At 34.9% G+C, this 19197-nt stretch overlaps 1 protein-coding gene across 1 annotated transcript in view; it reads left to right on the top strand.

Annotated features, from left to right (window-relative positions):
• Positions 1-5665: 5665 nt before the first annotated feature.
• LOC100367068 (endoplasmic reticulum-Golgi intermediate compartment protein 3-like) overlaps positions 5666-19197 on the top strand; it is a 94957-nt gene continuing 81425 nt past the window's right edge. The window contains exon 1 of the mRNA XM_085508116.1: positions 5666-5908. Coding sequence (XP_085364242.1) covers positions 5827-5908 — 82 coding nt within the window. The 5' untranslated portion in view covers positions 5666-5826. The remainder of the gene's footprint in view (positions 5909-19197) is intronic.

The raw sequence follows: 19197 nt of genomic DNA, 5'->3' as shown, positions 1-19197 counted from the left end.
CTTAATCCTATCATTTACGTCATTCTTTGTGAACGTTATAAGGTAAGTTAGGGCGCTATCGCTATTGCTTGTGACGAATATATCACGTTCAGTACAGAGGGAGGATATAATAATCTTCCCGTTCATTGGGCAAATGTATGGTAACGAAGAAGTCTTAATGATCAGCGATAGTTATTGCGCCCTCACCGTCGGATTCACTAGAACAAAAATTAGTGAATCGGTCGGCGAGGGCGCATAACTATCGCCGATCTTGTAGCTGAAAGTTAAGTAGAATAGAAAAATCGTATAAATCACGTTGCTTATCTCTATAAATGTAGTATATTTTAGACATGGCTTCGTTTATTCACTTGGTGTCAGTTAGTGTGCTTTTACATGTAATTTGATTTTTAGACTGCACTAACACCATAGACACGTGACCTTCTCTTTATGTCTGGCTACATTACTTTGGATACCGGGAAATGTGCATTGGTATTTAACATACGATTAATCACAGAAACATGCTAAATTTTCGTGTTAATGGAAGCCTGTCTTATACACTATCTTTCAGACAATAAGCCTCAAATCAGGGACTCCAAATAGCGGCACGTCCTTATATCGTATTGTACTGGAATACCCACTCAGAGATTGTACTTAAGTGAGTCAGCAATTTGTGCATTTGATCCCCCCCCCCATCCTTCCCACCCACCCACCCCTAAATATAAATACAATGTGATATGCGTGCAGAATCACGGGTCGTTATAAGCTCTCACGACGCAGATTTGCAATAATGAGTTTAAAGTTTAAGTTTTCTTGAAAATTAAGACACATTTAAAAGCTATCATAGTAGCCGCACAGTATCACGTGACTACAGTGTGTTATAGTGATATACAGTAATACATACGATATTGTCTAGTACAGACTGTACATAGTGGATACACGTGAAATGGACATATAACTTTGAAGAAAACATACTGCAATTGTTGAAACTCACATTCAAACATCAGATTTACGCCCTCCATTTTTATCACGAAGTATATTACATTCAATTCAATTTTAAGTTTAGCCCTGTTGTATCAATGCTCTCCAGATACGGAATTGTCACGTGATGTAGTTGTTTCTAGGGGTGCGTAGATGATTATGAGGGGAGTCAATTGAGTGGAGATGATCTGCACCCTAGGCAAGTTAATGGCTGTGTTCTTTAAAATGTTTTTTTGTACGACTTTGACGAACGTAGGTTTAAAAAGAGCTCAAAATTGAGGCTTCCTGTGGGTTGTGTTCCCGCGACGATGTGCCCCCCCCCCTAAATAAATAACCCTAACATTAACTCTTTGACAAACTCATAAGCAGGAATAACATATTCCTAAAGTTTCTGAATTTCTTAGTTTTTACTTATTTTCAGAGATCTTCGCGTTACGAGATGACACCGCCCTGTAGAGATACAACAAGTGGCGGCACTTCAATGTCACCAATGGTGTCTCGCAACTCAACGGCCACTAAGCAAATCATGCTGGAGGAAATAAATGGAAAACTATTTAACAACGTGATTGGAGAAAGGCATGATAGAACATTGAATGATCGGTCACACGCCCAATCAGCTGTTTGAACACTTTCTCTTGAGATGATGATGATGATTTACTAGTATCTTCCGTCGTCTAAGATATGTTGCGCCCTCTCAAGTCCACTACTTATGCTGGCATTTAATCGGCGATGAGGGCGCATTTCGGAGTTAGCCAGTTGAACCTGCTGAGAATCAAACTGGGCTAAAATAGAACTTTTATGTCATGTTACAGATGTGTTTCGTTTATTATTAATTTCTTTTTTAAATAATTGTGTTGTTGTTCATTAATATATAGTAAGTGACTTGTTACCAGACTAACCCACGCCAAACACGATTTAGATAATATGTACTAACCCGTCGTTCATCGCAGTCAGCACTATCCCTCTAGAGTCTGTGCCACTTTTAAAGAATATCTCTTTACTTTGTTTTTGTTTTTTTCTGGCCCTAATATTTAAAGAGTTTCTGGGTCACGGTAGAAAACATACTCGTTGTCTGTTTACCGACTTGAGTAGCGTCAACTAGATTTTCACACTTTCATTACAATGTGGCGAAGGATATATTCAATGTTTTATTGATTTTCTGTTAGATCTGTATTGGATCATGGTTACTAGAAGTTACAGACGGCAAATCTGTCAACAAAACAAACTATCGGTATTTTCATTTGTTTCGAGAAAATCGAAACCCCCAATATCACACAACATTCTAGCAGAAGTCGATGATGTTTCTACGTCGATCTTTCGGCTTAATGAGCTCTATTTCCTCAAAGCGAACAAAGATAGCAATTTTAACGATGACGTCATAGTGCTTGGACACGCACCGAAGGAAATTCAATGGGTAATTAGCATATCTGACAATAGAGTTTCCTAACTGCTTTTCTCGTTACGTGATTGGATATATAATTTGGTTATTCGTGTACCTTGAGATACTGTACAAGGATATGTGCTTATGATAACTTGTGTTTATTCGACAACATTGAAATACTATAAAGATATATATACATATACTCGCTGTGTGTAGATGGAATTAATGTCTCGCTATAGCTGTAATATAATGCCTCTTACATATCACACTTTAATAAAAAAATATATATATATAAATATAGAAATTCTCGCTCTTGTTTTGTTTTGTTATTTATTATATTACTATCGTGTTATGTATTATATTGTGTAAACTGTGTATATGTAAGCATAACTATTTGACTGGATTCAATAAAAATTAGTGTTTTAACGTAATATCAGAGCATTGTGTCCCGGTTATCTCCGCAAACTAAATGTCACTGTTGTCTCACCTGACTTCTTTTCTGTGTAAAATGCGAACAGTTCATACAATGCATACTGTAGAATACTTTATTTTCGCTTGGAATTTATTTTCGCTATTTTCGCTGAAAGGATGATTCCGTGAAAATAAAATCCAGCGAATATACATTTTTTCTATATTTCTATATAAACTCATCAAAAATCAGTGAAAATATATTCCATACAAAACGTCCAAAAAGCCTTTTCAGCGAAAATTAATTCCAGCGAAAATAAAGTATTCCTATCAGACCCGTTGGTGTTAAATAAACACTGAAAGGTTGCAACGAAGTAACACATATGGGGATGAACACATTTGTATCGCCTGTTTCCCATACTGAAGTACAATAAGGATTATTTCAGTTTTATTTTTTGAATGCAATCATGATTTAAGTCATTAAGACAATCTTCTATCATTCGGTTTATTTGATTTGTTTATTCACCAGCGTAAAAGTAACGTGTACTACATTTCAAATACAAGAGTAGTTCAGGTCGCATCGACTCCGCTGCGCATCGGTCGATACTTCCGCTGTACTGTCTTCGTGCATACTTTGCAGTATCCTCGTAATAAACTCATAATATACATAATAGTAAACAAAATAATGATATACATAGTTTTAATGAGAATAATCTGGTAGGGATACGCAAATAGTTTCCTCAAACTAGTCTAGTCCCGTGTCTACTGATAAATAATACTTAAACAAACAACAAATAACAGCTGATGCTGTGACAATACATACAAATATCATGTAACTATGCACAATATTCGATTTCGGGCTATCTATTCGTCGTTGGCTACTAATTAAACGCCAGTGAACAAGTTTTCTAAATAGAGATAGTGTGTAATCGTAGTTTTGGTAATTATTCAATATTATCAAGGACTACGCTTTTTCACAGTGATTGACTGGTACAAATTTCATCATACTGACATTAGTACTCGTACATGTTTATTGCTCCTACCAGATTTCTGAATGGTTGACTGATTACGTAAAGCCGGGGATATCCAACCTTTGCGGTAAAATGGCATGAAAAAATACATTATACAAATCATGAAAAATCATTAATTTCCGTAATGTAAAATAGTCACGGTAAAACACTCGAGATTGTAATAATCTTTTAAGAAGAAAAACTGTCAAATAAATACAAAATGGTATTTTTTACTACGTCATTTGTTTCACGAATAAGAAAAGGGTGGGTCATATAAATCTATTTCGGTGTACACGAAATCTTTAAATCACTCAAATAGACACTCTTTCCATGGTGCAGAACTGACTATGGCAGTCTGAATGTGATTCAAGTTGGAATTTTCGGAAAAAAGACAAAACTATTTACGTCGTCAACTTCCTGACTTCCCTAAATTATTTCCTAAAATATTCTAAATTCCCGGTACATATATAATGTTCTCCCTGTCCCATTCATGATGGTTTTAATCTAATATTGCTAAATATTGTACAGTATATAGTACGTTAGTTTGGGGAATCAGGTGGCCATTTTGAACTTAACATTGACCAAAAACAATCTCTTAAGAAGAAAATAGAAAATTTTCAGCAAAGCGAACATGTAAATCTGTTGATAGTATCCATCTTATTACAATCTTATACATAACGTTAGTGAGGAGCAAACTTGAGAAATTTTCTCATGTATGGTCTTCTTCTCAAACATTTATTAATAAATTATTTACACGGTCACATATATTATATTCTTCAAAAGATTATGTATCACTCCGCAACCATTTCAACACATACATAATGTAAAAACTAAGAATCGAGTCGTCGCCATGTCTGTCACGTGACGGGACCTTAAAACATTATGGTGTGCAATTATTATTGGGAAACAAACATCGATAGTTACAGTTATTGTCGAGATAAACTGATCCTGAAAACTGACACTCCCAATATGCTGACAATGTATACTGCGTGAAAAATACGACAATAACTTGAGGATATCGCACCAAACTTTGTTTTCAATTTCAATTCATTTTAACCACTTATGTTGGAATAGTCTCCTTCACATTGAAACAATGGATTTATAGCCTCGTTCGCAGGTGGTTAATCTGGGGGCGGTTAATTTCGTGGTCGATGTTGGACCACCTTATATCTACCTAGCTAGCTAGCTTTAGTTGTCAGGACGTCGCAGAACTACAACTGTAGACATCTTTCGGAAGTAATTTATAAACAAGGCGTCTCCTGGGTACATTGGAAATTCAAACACAATTAGTACAAAAGCTATCCTCGGGGGCGCCCCCGAGGATATTTAAATTGATATAATACGAGCTTAGAATTAAAATTCAAAATGAAGTAAGATTTCGAAGGAAATTGCGTGAAATATTAAAATGGCGTCTTTTAATCATATGATCGTTCTACATTTAAATACAGTGTATTATTAGTTGATCACAGTCTTACAAACATAGGGTGACCTTCGATATACGAATTTGCAACGGTTGAAAGCAAAGTCATAAAAATCACGGTGAAGAGTGTTCCAATGAAAATTAATAGCTGTTTTAGTTATATATTTATTCATGAATAGTTTCATGTTTTGCGATAATTTGAAAGTTTTGGATAACAAACTAGAAGCAATGTCACATTTTGTTTGTTTGTTCCAAAATAAATTCAGCGAGAATTACAGAAACATGTGAACAACAAAAAATGACGTCCAAAGGGTTATGTCATGTAAAAACAGTGTACATGAGTTATTTTTATTATTCTTAATTTTGATAGTATTGTGAGATTTTTGTGTTGGGGGGTCAACAAAAATGTGCTCGCCCACCCTAAATTATTAAAACTGAGTCGTCCCTTTAAAACAGCGCCCTCTTTGATTAAGTGCTTGTATATTCTGCACATGCGCCACGCGCGAGGAACATTGTGAGGTCAACCAAAACGATAGGATACTAGGATGTCACTGTTTGTTTCCATATGATACCAATAAGATAGCGTTTTGGAGCCAATATTGAATAATTTGGACTATTGTTATTATACACAGACGAAGCCAGGAAAAGAGATGTTTAATAAATTACGACAGTTCGACGCATATCCAAAGACTTTGGATGATTTCCGTGTCAAGACTTACGGAGGCGCCACCGGTAAGTGTCCATAACCCGGAAGTGTTCGTAAAATTAGTTGCATGTAAACTTAACATTTCTGCGATGACAACGTGTCATCTGCTTGTTCGCTGCTACACATTTCTTCCCTGATTATTCATTGCTATTCTGTTCACAGAAAATGTCACCGTGTCAATTACTTTACACTCCACACGCCATCTCCCACACGCATAAAATGTGTTCCCCCAAAGCTAACACGGAGGATCACGATGAAGAAAATGAAATAAAATTACCGGGTCTTCTTAGAAAATTTGAAAATGAATTGAAAATATGTTGCCAGTTTAGCACATTTTGCCATTCTGTCCCTAATGACAAAAATATATCCATAGCTTGATTTGGGAGGTCATATATTTTCAAGGCCAAATTTAATAAAATTGCCTTTACGTTATATAGGAACACTATTATAGAACATCTGAATTTTAGAAAAATAAAGGGCAACCAGGCACTTTTTAAATTTATTATCATTTATCCTAAGAGAGAGCCATTTTGAAAAACACAATTTATCATGTCCATTGAAACCAAACATGACTCTAAGAATATGACTTGCCTCACTGTCAAGCATATATTGTGTATATAATTTGTAATACTAGTAGTAATGACAGTTACACTAGAGTTATGGGACGTTGCATTTTTGTTTACCGTAGCAGCACATATAAACTAAAAATTGCATTTGTTAGTCCCCGTTGGGACGCAGTCCGAAAACGGGGACTTATGAATTGACCTCTGAGCGTGTATGCATCCAGACCTGTATCTTAGACATGTCTAGACTGATTACATTCACACTTCACACATACATCATATTTTATATATGCACATCAATTTGTTTTACATTTTGTTTTACAATCTGATTCAAGATGACCGAATTATGGCCATTTTTGTGCTGAAAAAACATCAAAAAATCGAGCATTTCTGGCATTCCAGAACCTGGTTTCAGTCTTTTATGGATGGATATTGTTCAAACTTAGTACATACATAAGACATGGGACCCTGATGCACTTTATTTTGTTTTTCAGATTAGATTTAAAATAGCTGACTGGCAGCCATTTTGTTTTAATGAATGCAGTTTTGACATGCTTTGACTGATTGTGTTCAAATTTTATATATTCATTATACATATTCATATATGTATTTATTGCCTATCCAATTCAAAATAAATGACTGGTGGCCATTTTGTTTTAATTAATGCCGTTCCAGAGCAATATCTCTCAATATACACAAGTACTCTTTTGACAATCGGATGCAAGATGACTGAATGTCAGTTTTTTAATGTTAAAAAATCATAATAAAGCGTGCTAACAAAACAATTTTTTGTCTTCTTCTGACTTTGTGTTGCGGACTATCTTTGAGAATCACACTGAAACTACGGAGTTCTGTAACTTTCTGGCTTAATTTTTCACAAAATAAGTATGGCTATGAGATTCCACACTCATCTGTGAAATTAGGCTTGTCAAATTTGACAGACTATACAGTATCTCTAGAACTAGGAGGAACATAACAATCCCGAGACCCACTTTCAAAGATTTTTTTCTGGTAAGGTAACTGTGAACAATGAACAAGAAACTTCAAATCCTGCAAAACAAATATTTGTTATCAAGGTTAATAAGCCACTAAAATTTGTTAAGAAAAGTTTTATTGTTATTTCACATATACAAGTAGACTTAATTTAGTGGATTTTACTTATTTTAACTTTAATTTAATAGTCAATATGGTGTCAGGAATCAGCAGCTTCAGTAAACGTAACATCAATATTTTGCGATCTCACATTGGATGTAGATCTGTGCATGTGTACAAAAACCTAAAAGTTACAAATGTAATGTTCAAAATGGGTAAAATTAGTTGAGCAATCATACTAGAGTACACTATTTCTGTACATTATAAGACAAATTCGTGTTAATATTTACTTTGTCCACCAAGACAATTTTTGTGATTAAAAAAATGTATAAAAAACTTTTAACTTCTTGTGACTATAAATATAACCAATGTTTAAATTGTGATCTTATTTTTCTAATTTATCCATTATTATGCAAAAGTACATACCGATAATTTCAGATAAATCACAATATGTGACTTTCCCTGACTATAAGGTAAGACTGTTTCATGTCAAGACAACAGTATATAACTCTATTGTGTACTATTACCCTTGAACTTGCTTAATATAAATAAAAATAATAATGTGAACAAAATCCCATACTGTAAAATGGTTAACTATTCACTGGGTTTTAATTTGGCTTATTTCGGTGACTGGAAAATGCACTAAATTAAAACCCAGTGAATATGTAAAATTTAGCATAGAACACATTAAAACCGTGAATTTAAAACCCACTGAACATGCCTGAAATGGTAAATCAGCAAAATTTAAACCCAATGAAAATTAGTTATTTTACAGTATCACATGATGAAGTAAGCCTAATCTCACAGCATATTTAGTCCCCGTTCGGACGCAGTCCGAAAACGTAGACTTATGTTTTGCCTTGTGTGCGTCCGTCCGTCCGTGCGTCCGTCCGTGATCACCTGTATCTCGAACATGCATGGACCGATTAAGTTCAAACTTCACTCATACATCACACATTATATGGGACATATGCACATGCATTTTTTTCATGATCCGATTAACGATAGCCGAATAGCGGTCATTTTAAGGCCGAAAATGCATCAAAATCGCACATTTTCACCATTCCGGACCCGGATCTCAGTTATGCATGGACGGATTTTGTTCAAATTTGGTACACACATTAAACATAATAGGACCTTGATGCGCGTCATTTTTTTTTTGGATCGGGTTCGAAATGGCCGACTGGCGGCCATTTTGTTTTAAAGAATTCAGTTCTGGATCCGTATCTGAGACATGCTTGGATTGATCGAGTTCAAACTTCACATACACAAGGTACATCATGTCACAAATATGTATGTGCATTTGTTTCATGATCTCATTAACGATAGCCAAATGGCGGCCGCTTTAAGGCCGAAAATGCATTGAAATCGCACATTTTCACCATTCCGGACCCGGATCTCAGTTATGCATGGACGGATTTCATTCAAATTTGGTACATACATTAAACATAATAGGACCTTGATGCACGTCATTTTTTTTTTCGGATCAAGTTCGAAATAGCCGACTGGCGGCCATTTTGTTTTAAAGAATTCAGTTCTGGATCCGTATCCGAGACATGTCTGGATTGATCAAGTTCAAACTTCACACACACAAGGTACATCATGTCACAAATATGTATGTGTATTTGTTTCATGATCTCATTAACGATAGCCAAATGGGGGCCGCTTTAAGGCCGAAAATGCATTGAAATCGCACATTTTCACCATTCCGGACCCGTATCTCAGTTATGCATGGATGGATTTTGTTCAAATTTGGTACATACATTAAACATAATAGGACCTTGGTGCACGTCTTTTTTTTTTTCGGATCAAGTTCAAAATGGCCGACTGGCGGCCATTTTGTTAAAGAATTCAGTTCTGGATCCGTATCCAAGACATGTCTGGATTGATCAAGTTCAAACTTCACACACACATGGTACATCATGTCACAAATAGATATGTGCATTTGTTTCATGATCTGCTTAACAATAGCTGAATGATGGCCATTTTAAGGCCGAAAATGCATCAAAATCACGTATTTTCACAATTCCAGAACCGGATCTCAGTCATGCATGGATGGATTTTGTTCAGATTTAGCACAATGTGTTGTACATATGCAGGTGCATTTCGGTCATGATCTGCTTTGAATGTATATGTCACTCAAATATGAACGGAACGGGGACGTGTCATTGACAATGACTTGTTACTGAGTTGTTACAGTCACCTTCACTTGTGATAGACAGTCCATGGAAGGTACTAACAGAAGGAGCCACGATGTATTGTTTTAGCCACAATCCCTCTATCCCTAGCGTTCTATCACTAGCGTTCTTTTGTCTCGAACTGCAGTGCGGGTAAACAAACCGTTCACACGCTGGCCGAGGGAGTCAGGAAGTCAGACAGATTACAATACCTTCAAAAGTTACCGTCATGCAAAGCGATACCTCATTGTATGACTTCACTTTGACTTCAAATTCGGGCAACCACAACGTAAACAAACATGTAAACAAAATTATCACTATGAAATTTGTTTTTTTTGAACCCTGATACGCATCACAACCAGCCTACCAACTCATAAACATCCAGTTCTTGCAATGCAAAGATTAATATTGGGAATTATGTTCATTTTCTCGTTTTAATAGGGGAAAAACCTCGCGTGCCAACATGCTGACATCGCTAAACAAATCTTGTCAAAATGGCGTCGTTCATGTTAACATAGTCGACTGAAAAACCTGTGATATTTCTGATTCTTGGGGGTTCATAACAGCTCAAGTCAACCATACAACAACTAATGACTTTATTCTATGCAAAAGTATATAACAATGCTTCAATATTTGTATATAAATGTTTTTTTTAGCACAGAATTGAGTACATTGTCATTTCAAAACGTCGCCATTTGCATTTACGATCTAAAAAGCATCCATAAAAGTCGCTCGATTTAACATTAATAAAATGCGGTGTGACAAATAACAAATCAGCCCACCAATTTTTAATGATATGTTTCAATCATAAAATGTCAAAATCGAAGACAAATATTGGTTTCGCGCCGAGAAGTATGGTAAATAAAATTGAGTTCATTTCAATCACCCCAAAATCAAAAACGACAAATATCTGGGTAAAGGTATGAAAATTTGTTGTGAAAATGTGTCGCTGCTGGTAAAATAGATGAATTAAAGAACTACTCGCCAGCTAAAATATGACCTTATACAGATATCCTGATTAAAAAATTATGTGAAAAAGTACGAATTCTGGAATAAACAACTAAGTTGTATAAAAATGCATAACACTGACGATGTCAAATAACGTACTGATCACGTGACAATGCTTTGCCCACACCCGCAATGCGCCTTTGCCAGGGAAGGAGACCAATTCACACCTAATACAATGACCGTTTCTAGACCGGGGATGGAGGGACTGTGTTTTAGCTTTACCTCATGATTGTTTGTCAATGTTTGTTCACAAACATTGTTCTTGTTAGCTTTTACACCTTTGTACAATGGGTTACGCTAATCTCAAGCATTCGGTAATATTCGGAGCATGTTCGGAAGCGATAGTTGAACCTCGCATGTAGAATGTTGAAAATTACGTCTAGTTTGAATGCTGTTGTTTCCGGAGATCTTGGCGAACTTTAATGGAAATTTGTCAGATATAACATTGATTGAAAAAGAACTGATGAAATATCGTGAATTTTGTATTTGTAATGGTAATGAGACTTAATCAATGGGCCATTCCAGTTTATATCCGCACCCCCCCCTGTTGATGAGCTTGTGTGTTTACTTCATACAGGGTATAATTTCCAAGGATGTTTAAGTCATACAAAGTTTTATTTCCAAATCACCATTCACCATACAGTGATGGAAATCCAAAACTATAGTTCCTACTTATGGTGTTGATGAGTTCCTTTGTGCCACCATACAGTAGGATTTCCAAATATAACTATCATATGCTAATTTACTATTTTTTAAAGTTCAAAATTTTATATTTTATAATGGAAATCCAAACTAGTCCTGATTCACAGTGTTGATGAGCTCATTTGTACCACCATCCTTATCTAATTTCAGTAATAACTATTTCATACTGGCCCAATTTTTTTACCATATACAGTCAGAATTCCAAGTTTTTTTAGTCATACAGTCTTGGAAATCCAACCTCATCAACCGGTATGTGGCGAGATAAACTAGGCCATATTTTATTTAGTAGCCATAACTGCCTGGATTTCCAGGATTTTTTTTTCCATACTTGTCTGGATTTCCAGATTCTGTTTCTCCATATACAGTTGGAATTCCGGGGTATTTTCCTCATCATACAGTGCTGGAAATCCGACCTCATCAACAGGGGGGTGCAGATATAAACTGGAATGGCCCAATGATTGCTTGTGTCGATTGAATTATTCAATGGTATTGGTACCATTGTAGGTTTGGCGCCCGAAACTGTCAAAATTTGTGACCAACAGACATCGGCGAACACCAACAGAAAAGATAGTATCGGAAGAAAAGCATGCCTCGACACTTTCTCTGTGATAATATTTTGTAGGAGTCCTTAGGAATTGTTGTTGTATGCACTCGGAATCTTGTTATAGTTACAGTCGCTAATAATTTAAACATGTGAAATTTGTAAAGTCAAACATTCATCTGTTGAATTCCCAGTTGTGGTTGGGTATCACAATAGAAGACAGGATTCGTATTATAACGAGTCTGGTAGTGTATATATACTACGCAGTTACGAGACAGAGTGACAGCGAGACAGTATTCTACAGCAAAGAATACTATTATTCGGGAATATGACATGCGTCATAGAGCGTCAGGTAGAAACAACTAAAAAATTACATTAAATCACAGTTTATATAGACAGCCAAGGATTCACACCATGTAAATAAACTCCGGCTGTATTTACTTTTGAAGCGTGTTCACTCTTACGTTAGTATCAATAACCTTGAAGAATTAAATGGCGTGAAACAGTCAAGGTTGTGTTAGTTTGCCATAGGGATACATGTAATTTCAAAGGAATACATCAATACTGTGACTCAAAGTGAAAATAAAACGAATCAATAACGAATATTAAATTAATATGAATAAAGTGTTCCCGATACCGATCGTGAAATATGTATTTTGACCTTTCACACCTAAACAAACCCAGTGCGCATGTGTGATGACCGTAGTTTCATAATGCGCATATATTTTATGATCACATTAAAAATCGGCGAGGTTATATCATACTCCGCTAACTCGTTACTTGTGTAAACAATCGCAAACTATCATCGACATCAAAGATGAGCTAGACAATGTCCTTATCAGGATTAATTTGGGTTGAAACGGTAATAAACCAGTTAAGAGGCTTAAGTGGCCACTTGATAGGCGTTGTGGCTCCTTCCGTTACTACCTTCCATCATGGAAGGTAAAAAGGGAGGAGATATGACGCTATTGTTCTCCCTTGTTCGATGATCGTTTCGATTTATTTACTTGGTAAACAATTCCATAATGCGATTACGTGAATAATTAATATTCGGGTCGGCTCAATTTAAACATGACAACAAATCTTGCTGCACCAGTAAAACTATCAAGCAAGACAGCAACATAACCATAACCCAACATCTTTCCCTATTTGAGTATTTCAATCGCGGACAACAACTGTAAAAATCGTTAAAATGAAATGAAACATATGTATTTATATGCTCATATCAGAAAACTGACACAACAATAACTGTTCGTGATCACACCAGGGTTCTAACATCGCACCACCTTCCATATGATCACACACACAACGTATTTATAAGTATATTTGTTGTGTTATTATTATTTTTATTTTTATTTTACTTATCTGATTTGTAACCCTTTTCATCCCCTCCGGGGATGTTGTGTGTTAATAAATAAATAAATGTCTTTGTGTCGAGGCGGTAACAAAATAGCGAAACTATTGCGAAAAAATCTTGTTTTATCACCATCGCATATCACCGCATACAAACAAGACAAAGCTTACCCGAAAGTGCCTGACATAAAGTCCCACTTGAGCTTTTTAAATACTTCGGGAGACAACCGGGCGTGTAGTTTTTTCATCTTTAAAAATGGAACAAGTTTATGCGCAGAGACCGAGCAGCGTATCATCCGCTCACGCTGGAAAACAACTGACGAGTGTTTCGTTTCCGGTGTCAGGCCTTGTCAATGACCTATGACGTCACGTGCACCTTTCTGCGCATACATTGTACACTCTTTCGTCTCTTCGCTGATGCACAGTGCCACTCGTGACGGTGATTTTTTTTCAGTCACCAAAAATGTGAGTTCATCCCATTTCGCTGAGTAAATAAGCGGTACTGGTGACGGGGTAAAACGAAATATAAACAATAGCAATAAGGCAATATTGTCGGCTTGAAACAAAAGAAATAAATCTCCTCTCTTTTTACCTTCCATGCTTCTATGAACAGCCATAGCCTGACATTGTTTAAAAATAGGAGTCTACCCATGAATCTTCGCATTTTAATGTTGTTATTATTGCTTAGGTCTCTATTCCCACACTAATATAAGTGCCCCTTCCTGGCTTAAAATTAAAAAACTGCAATGGACAATAGTGGACAGATTAATAGTGGTATGCATCTCAGACAAATCTCAATGAAATTCTTCACATCTAATATTGATATTGTCATATGGTTTATATTTGATCTTCAAAAAGAATGTCAATTGGTGGACTGTGCTTGAACACATAAGATTCTGAAAACTCAATCACAAATGAATCTATGCACATATACAATAATTTTTGACTATTGGCAATAATTGCCAAAATGAGGATATCTTAAATATCATAACTGGTCTACTTTACATGTACAATTGCTTCATACAAAAGGTTGTAGCTTGAAAATAGATACCTGTATGATGCCAGGATTGTCTGTTGCTAGTATTGTCCCTCAAACAATGCTCTAAGAGATGAGTATTAATTATATGCTGGTTAATCTGTTTATTTATTTATTATCGCAGCATCTCTTATATCAACAACAACCTACTGAAGGAGGTTAAAGGTTACAACAACAACAAAAATTACAGATAAAAATAAATCAAATTACAATGGCTAATAGTTTAAAGACAACCAAAAACAGACTAAATTGAAGTTAGTAACGGAAATATAGAATAAAAGTAAAATGAAGCACCAACAAAAAACTATAAACTGAATATAAAAACGAGAACCCAATGAACACATAATAGGTATAAAAAAAAGTCAATGACTAAGTAGGTGCTGCTGTCTAATAACAAAGCTGTATTTCAGATATTGTGCCAGAGAAATTGTTAAGTTATTATTTGACATTATTTTTATGAATATATTTTCAGGTGTGAGATTAGTAAAGCCATTAATAATATTTTCAGCTTCATTGTATAAAATGACCCTCTCTTTACTATACACTGGGCATATTATGAGGAAGTGATGTTCATCTTCAATATTATTTTTATTACACAATTTGCAGATTCTGTCGCTACTTTTGATTCTGTTGTGTCTGAATTTAGTTAGGGTACTTTTCAGTTCTTTATTTTTTAGCTTAATTAAGTAGTTTTCCAAAATGAAGTTTGTTTTAAATTTTTTGTTAGTTTGTTTTTTGTATTAGTGTTTTGTCTGTTATCCTCATTGAGTTAATCCAATGCTTTATAAATACATTTTTTTGTTTAGGTGGTTTGTATATTTTATTAACTGTTTTTTAAAGTGCCTGTGAAATGGCTGCTATTTTCACGTCTAAAATTATCCATTGATACATAAATATTATTATTTTTTTATGTTTCTAAGCATGAATTATTTTATTTGAGTGAAAAAATGTGTTTTAAACTCAATCTACGGCAACTTTATTTTTGTGTATTTTAAAACGAGGCTCCTCATTAGCTTCTTATTTACATACAGAAATTCCCCTTGTACGTCAGAAGGGGAAGTCGCATGGCAGCTTGCATTGCCGATACGTGTAAATAAGGCAAATTTCTTGTGCAGTTTTCTCGTCTTTGACTAAATTTTCACTTATGTACTTGTTCGTCGAGGAGGAGTGGACCATAGTGAATACATAGTATCAATTTTTGTTGCATGGGGTTGAGTTAGATGCTAAATATGTCTGTTCTGATGTAGCTGGTCACCGTGGTCGTCACAGTTACCGGCGCACGTTTGTAGACTGTCGCTGGGCAAAATAGAATTTTACGTCGGAATTATCTCGTTATTTAGCAGGTTACTAGGCACGTTGCTACACTGTTTTATTTCATCGATCGTCTGAGTAAAACTTTCAAAATTAAAATAAAAGAGAACATATTTTGACATTCTAAACATTAGACTATAGTGATCACTATAAAATAATTAAAAAAACGACAAATCACAGTTACTAAATAAATGACAGCCGCGTGGAAATAAATTGAAATTTTGTTGAAATAGGTGAACGCGTCGGGTCACGACGAGGGCAAGTGCGTTAAAAGCGGCGTTTAATTGGATAACAAAAATAATCGAGATCGACACACATACAGATAAATTCAGAGTGGATTCGAGTTAGCGTGATCCATGGCGTGATTGTCATAATTATAACATCATATTAAAACTTTATTTGGTGGAAACACATTGACCAAGCCCACGACACAACATCTAAAAACTCTCTCTCAAAAAAAATAAAATAGACAAAAAAACGCCGACCGAAAAATGTATATCGTTTAAAAGTATACTGAATGACCAGTGTTATCACGGCCTAGGGGTATGACTTCCTCTCACATTTTGGCATTTGGTGGCGCACTTTCGACGAGAGTCGGAAATCCGGAAACAGTCGACCGTTTCGGGATAGGTGGGCGTGGCTACAACACGAGAATAATCCCAAATTTACTTGGATACGAGTAATCATTTTCAGCAAAAAAATCAATAACTGCCCATTTCAGTGGGACACAGATCTAAAATGGGAAACGTGAGGGTGGGCATTGCACAGGCACTTTAATGAATGAATCGATAGTATATCTACCCAACTCACTATAAATTCCCAATTTCGGAGTGTTTTTTGAAACGCCTAGGATGAAGCGACAGAAGCTGAGGTATACATCTTCTATAGTAGAGTTGAATGAACTTTCTTCAGCCCATACTTCACATCCATATATAAGAATTGGTCTTATTAGTTTATCAAACAATGATAACAATAATGAGGGACTGAGGCTTTCATTATGACCTAATTTGGCTTTCAAAGAGAATAATGCTTTCATTCCTTTGTATTTCAGATGTTTCATAGCAGCTTTAAATTTTCCATTAGGGCTGAGAACAATACCTAAATAATTATAATTTCTCACAATGTTAATCTCATTCCCTTCAAAAAAGAATAAATCACTGTCATAGAGTTTATTATTTTTATTAAAAACCATAATTTTTGTTTTTTCAGTGTTTACAGCGAGTTTCCATTTCTGTGTATATTTTGAGACATTGTCAAGGGCATTCTGGAGGCCACTTTTGGATTTAGAAAGAATAACTATATCATCTGCATACACATGATTCATGGTCCAGGGTATTAGTTATGTCATTGATAAAATTATTAAAGAGTGAAGGGCTCAGATTACACCCAGTGTTGAATTAAATTGATTGGTTAGAACATCTTTCATTTTTATTTTATATTACTGTACATACTTTTAATAATTTGATACATTTTACCTGTCACCCCATTGTTTAATAGTTTCCAGAATAGACCATCATGCCAAACACTATCAAAAGCCTTTTTCAGGTCTACAAAACAGGCATAAATTTTGTTTGTTTGCTTTAGCTTCTTTTTTTTTTTCATTCACTGTATTTTCATGCTGATTGTTGTTGGTGTGTTTTTTCAATAATAGTTTTCAATAAAAATAGGTTGTCAGTTGTACGACAACCTTTTCTGAAACCAAACTGTTGGTGAGACAAAATGTTATTTTTCTCAATAAAAGTGGTTAGCCTTGTATTAAGAATACTTGTAAATAGTTTGCCAAGACAACTGCAGATTGCTATTCCCCTGTAGTTTGAGGGATTTAATTTAGATCCTGCTTTATGTATGGGTATTATTAAACTTGTACTCCATGCATGTGGGAAGATATTTGCATTGTAAATAGAGTTAAATATTTTTCAATAGGTTTGATGAGGTAATAATAATAATAATGTTTATTCAACCTTTGTATCGGCAGCATGAAAACAGTAATACATATATTTAAATTACATTCATCATTTCTTTTCTATATTGCCATAAATCAGTTCACCGCATTTTAGCATCTCATTACAGATTTGGTCTTCTGCAGTTGATTTGTTGTTTTTCAATAATCTGATGACTTGTTTAATTTCTTTTTCCTGTATTGGTCCATCCAAATCAGTTTTCTAGCATCAAGTTCCTTAATTTCTCTATTTCTAAGATCTGATATAATATCGTCTTGTTCTTCTGTATTTTTACCAGGTTTAGAATTTAATAGATCTTTGAAGTGTGTCAACCATTTATCTGGTGCTATGCAATCTGTCTCTGACTTTTGTGTACCCGTATTCGTGTCATTGTTGAGTTCACTTGTATTTTTCCAGAATGCTGAATTGTTACCTTGAAGACTCAATTTCATTAAGCTGGTGTACTTTAAATTGTTGTTTTTTTTGTATTTGAGGATTTTTTAAAATTGTTTACGTGTTTTGAAGAATCTACCTCTAACAATAGGGTCATTAGGAAATCTCTGAATTAATTTAGTATGCATTTTAAGTTTATTACGTAATAAATGGCAATCTTTATCAAACCATCTTTGGTTGTTTGTTTTTTTATTCATTTTATTTTTTATTATTCTTTTGAAGTGGATTTTTAAGGCTTTTTTCTGCCAATTGACATACATGTAGAAGTGAAGAGAAATTCGATACCATTTTGTCAGAGTTCTCATGGTTTGCCGACATAAATGTTTTGATTTCATTACATTTTGCTAGCTCTAAAGCAGATAAAAATTTATTTTTTGAGTCACTGTCCCAAATATATTTAGTTGGTAAGGGATCCAATCTATTACTATGATTTCTTTGAGAATTATTTGGGAGGTCTGGATTTAAGCATAAAGATAGGATATTTGGACAGTGATCTGAAATATGGGTTAATCTATCAACTTTGAAATATTGTACATAATTATAAATTGATTTAGAAATGACCCCAAAATCAATTGTACTGCATCCATTAGGTGAATAATAAGTGTATTTACCTGCTGAGTCTCCAACTGTCCTGCCATTTACAATTACAAGATTACATTCAATACACATTTGGGAGAGTTTTCTACCAAATTTGTTAACACAAGATTTTGAGACACTGTCCATATTATTACGTGGTTCAAAATTATCATTCACATAATCCAAAGGAAGCGGAATGTGTTGGTTTATGTCTTCATTAATAATGTCAGTTAATTCTCCTATTCTAGAATTAAAGTCCCCTAACAAAATGACATTTCCTTTAGTGGAAAAATGGAGATGAAAAATATCCGTATCTGTTATTTTGTGAATAACAGAATTCTCTGGTGGTATGTACGCACATCCAATATAAATATCCTTCTGTATTTTAAACAAATCTCTGTCAATTTCACACCAGAGAAAGTGGTTTGAACAGTTACTGACTTTGTGTATATAGTTGTTATATTGTGATTTGTATAAGACAAATACTGGTAATGCAGTAGGTTAGTACGGTATATCTGTGCCACCATTACATCCAGGAACAGCTGTTTCCAATGGAAACACAC

This window comes from Saccoglossus kowalevskii, chromosome 14 (assembly GCF_978046115.1).
Source record: "Saccoglossus kowalevskii chromosome 14, keSacKowa6.1, whole genome shotgun sequence".
NCBI classification, from domain to species: Eukaryota; Metazoa; Hemichordata; class Enteropneusta; family Harrimaniidae; genus Saccoglossus; species Saccoglossus kowalevskii.
The sequence above is the reverse complement of the archived record's forward strand: the minus strand, read 5'-3'. Positions and strand labels throughout refer to the sequence as shown.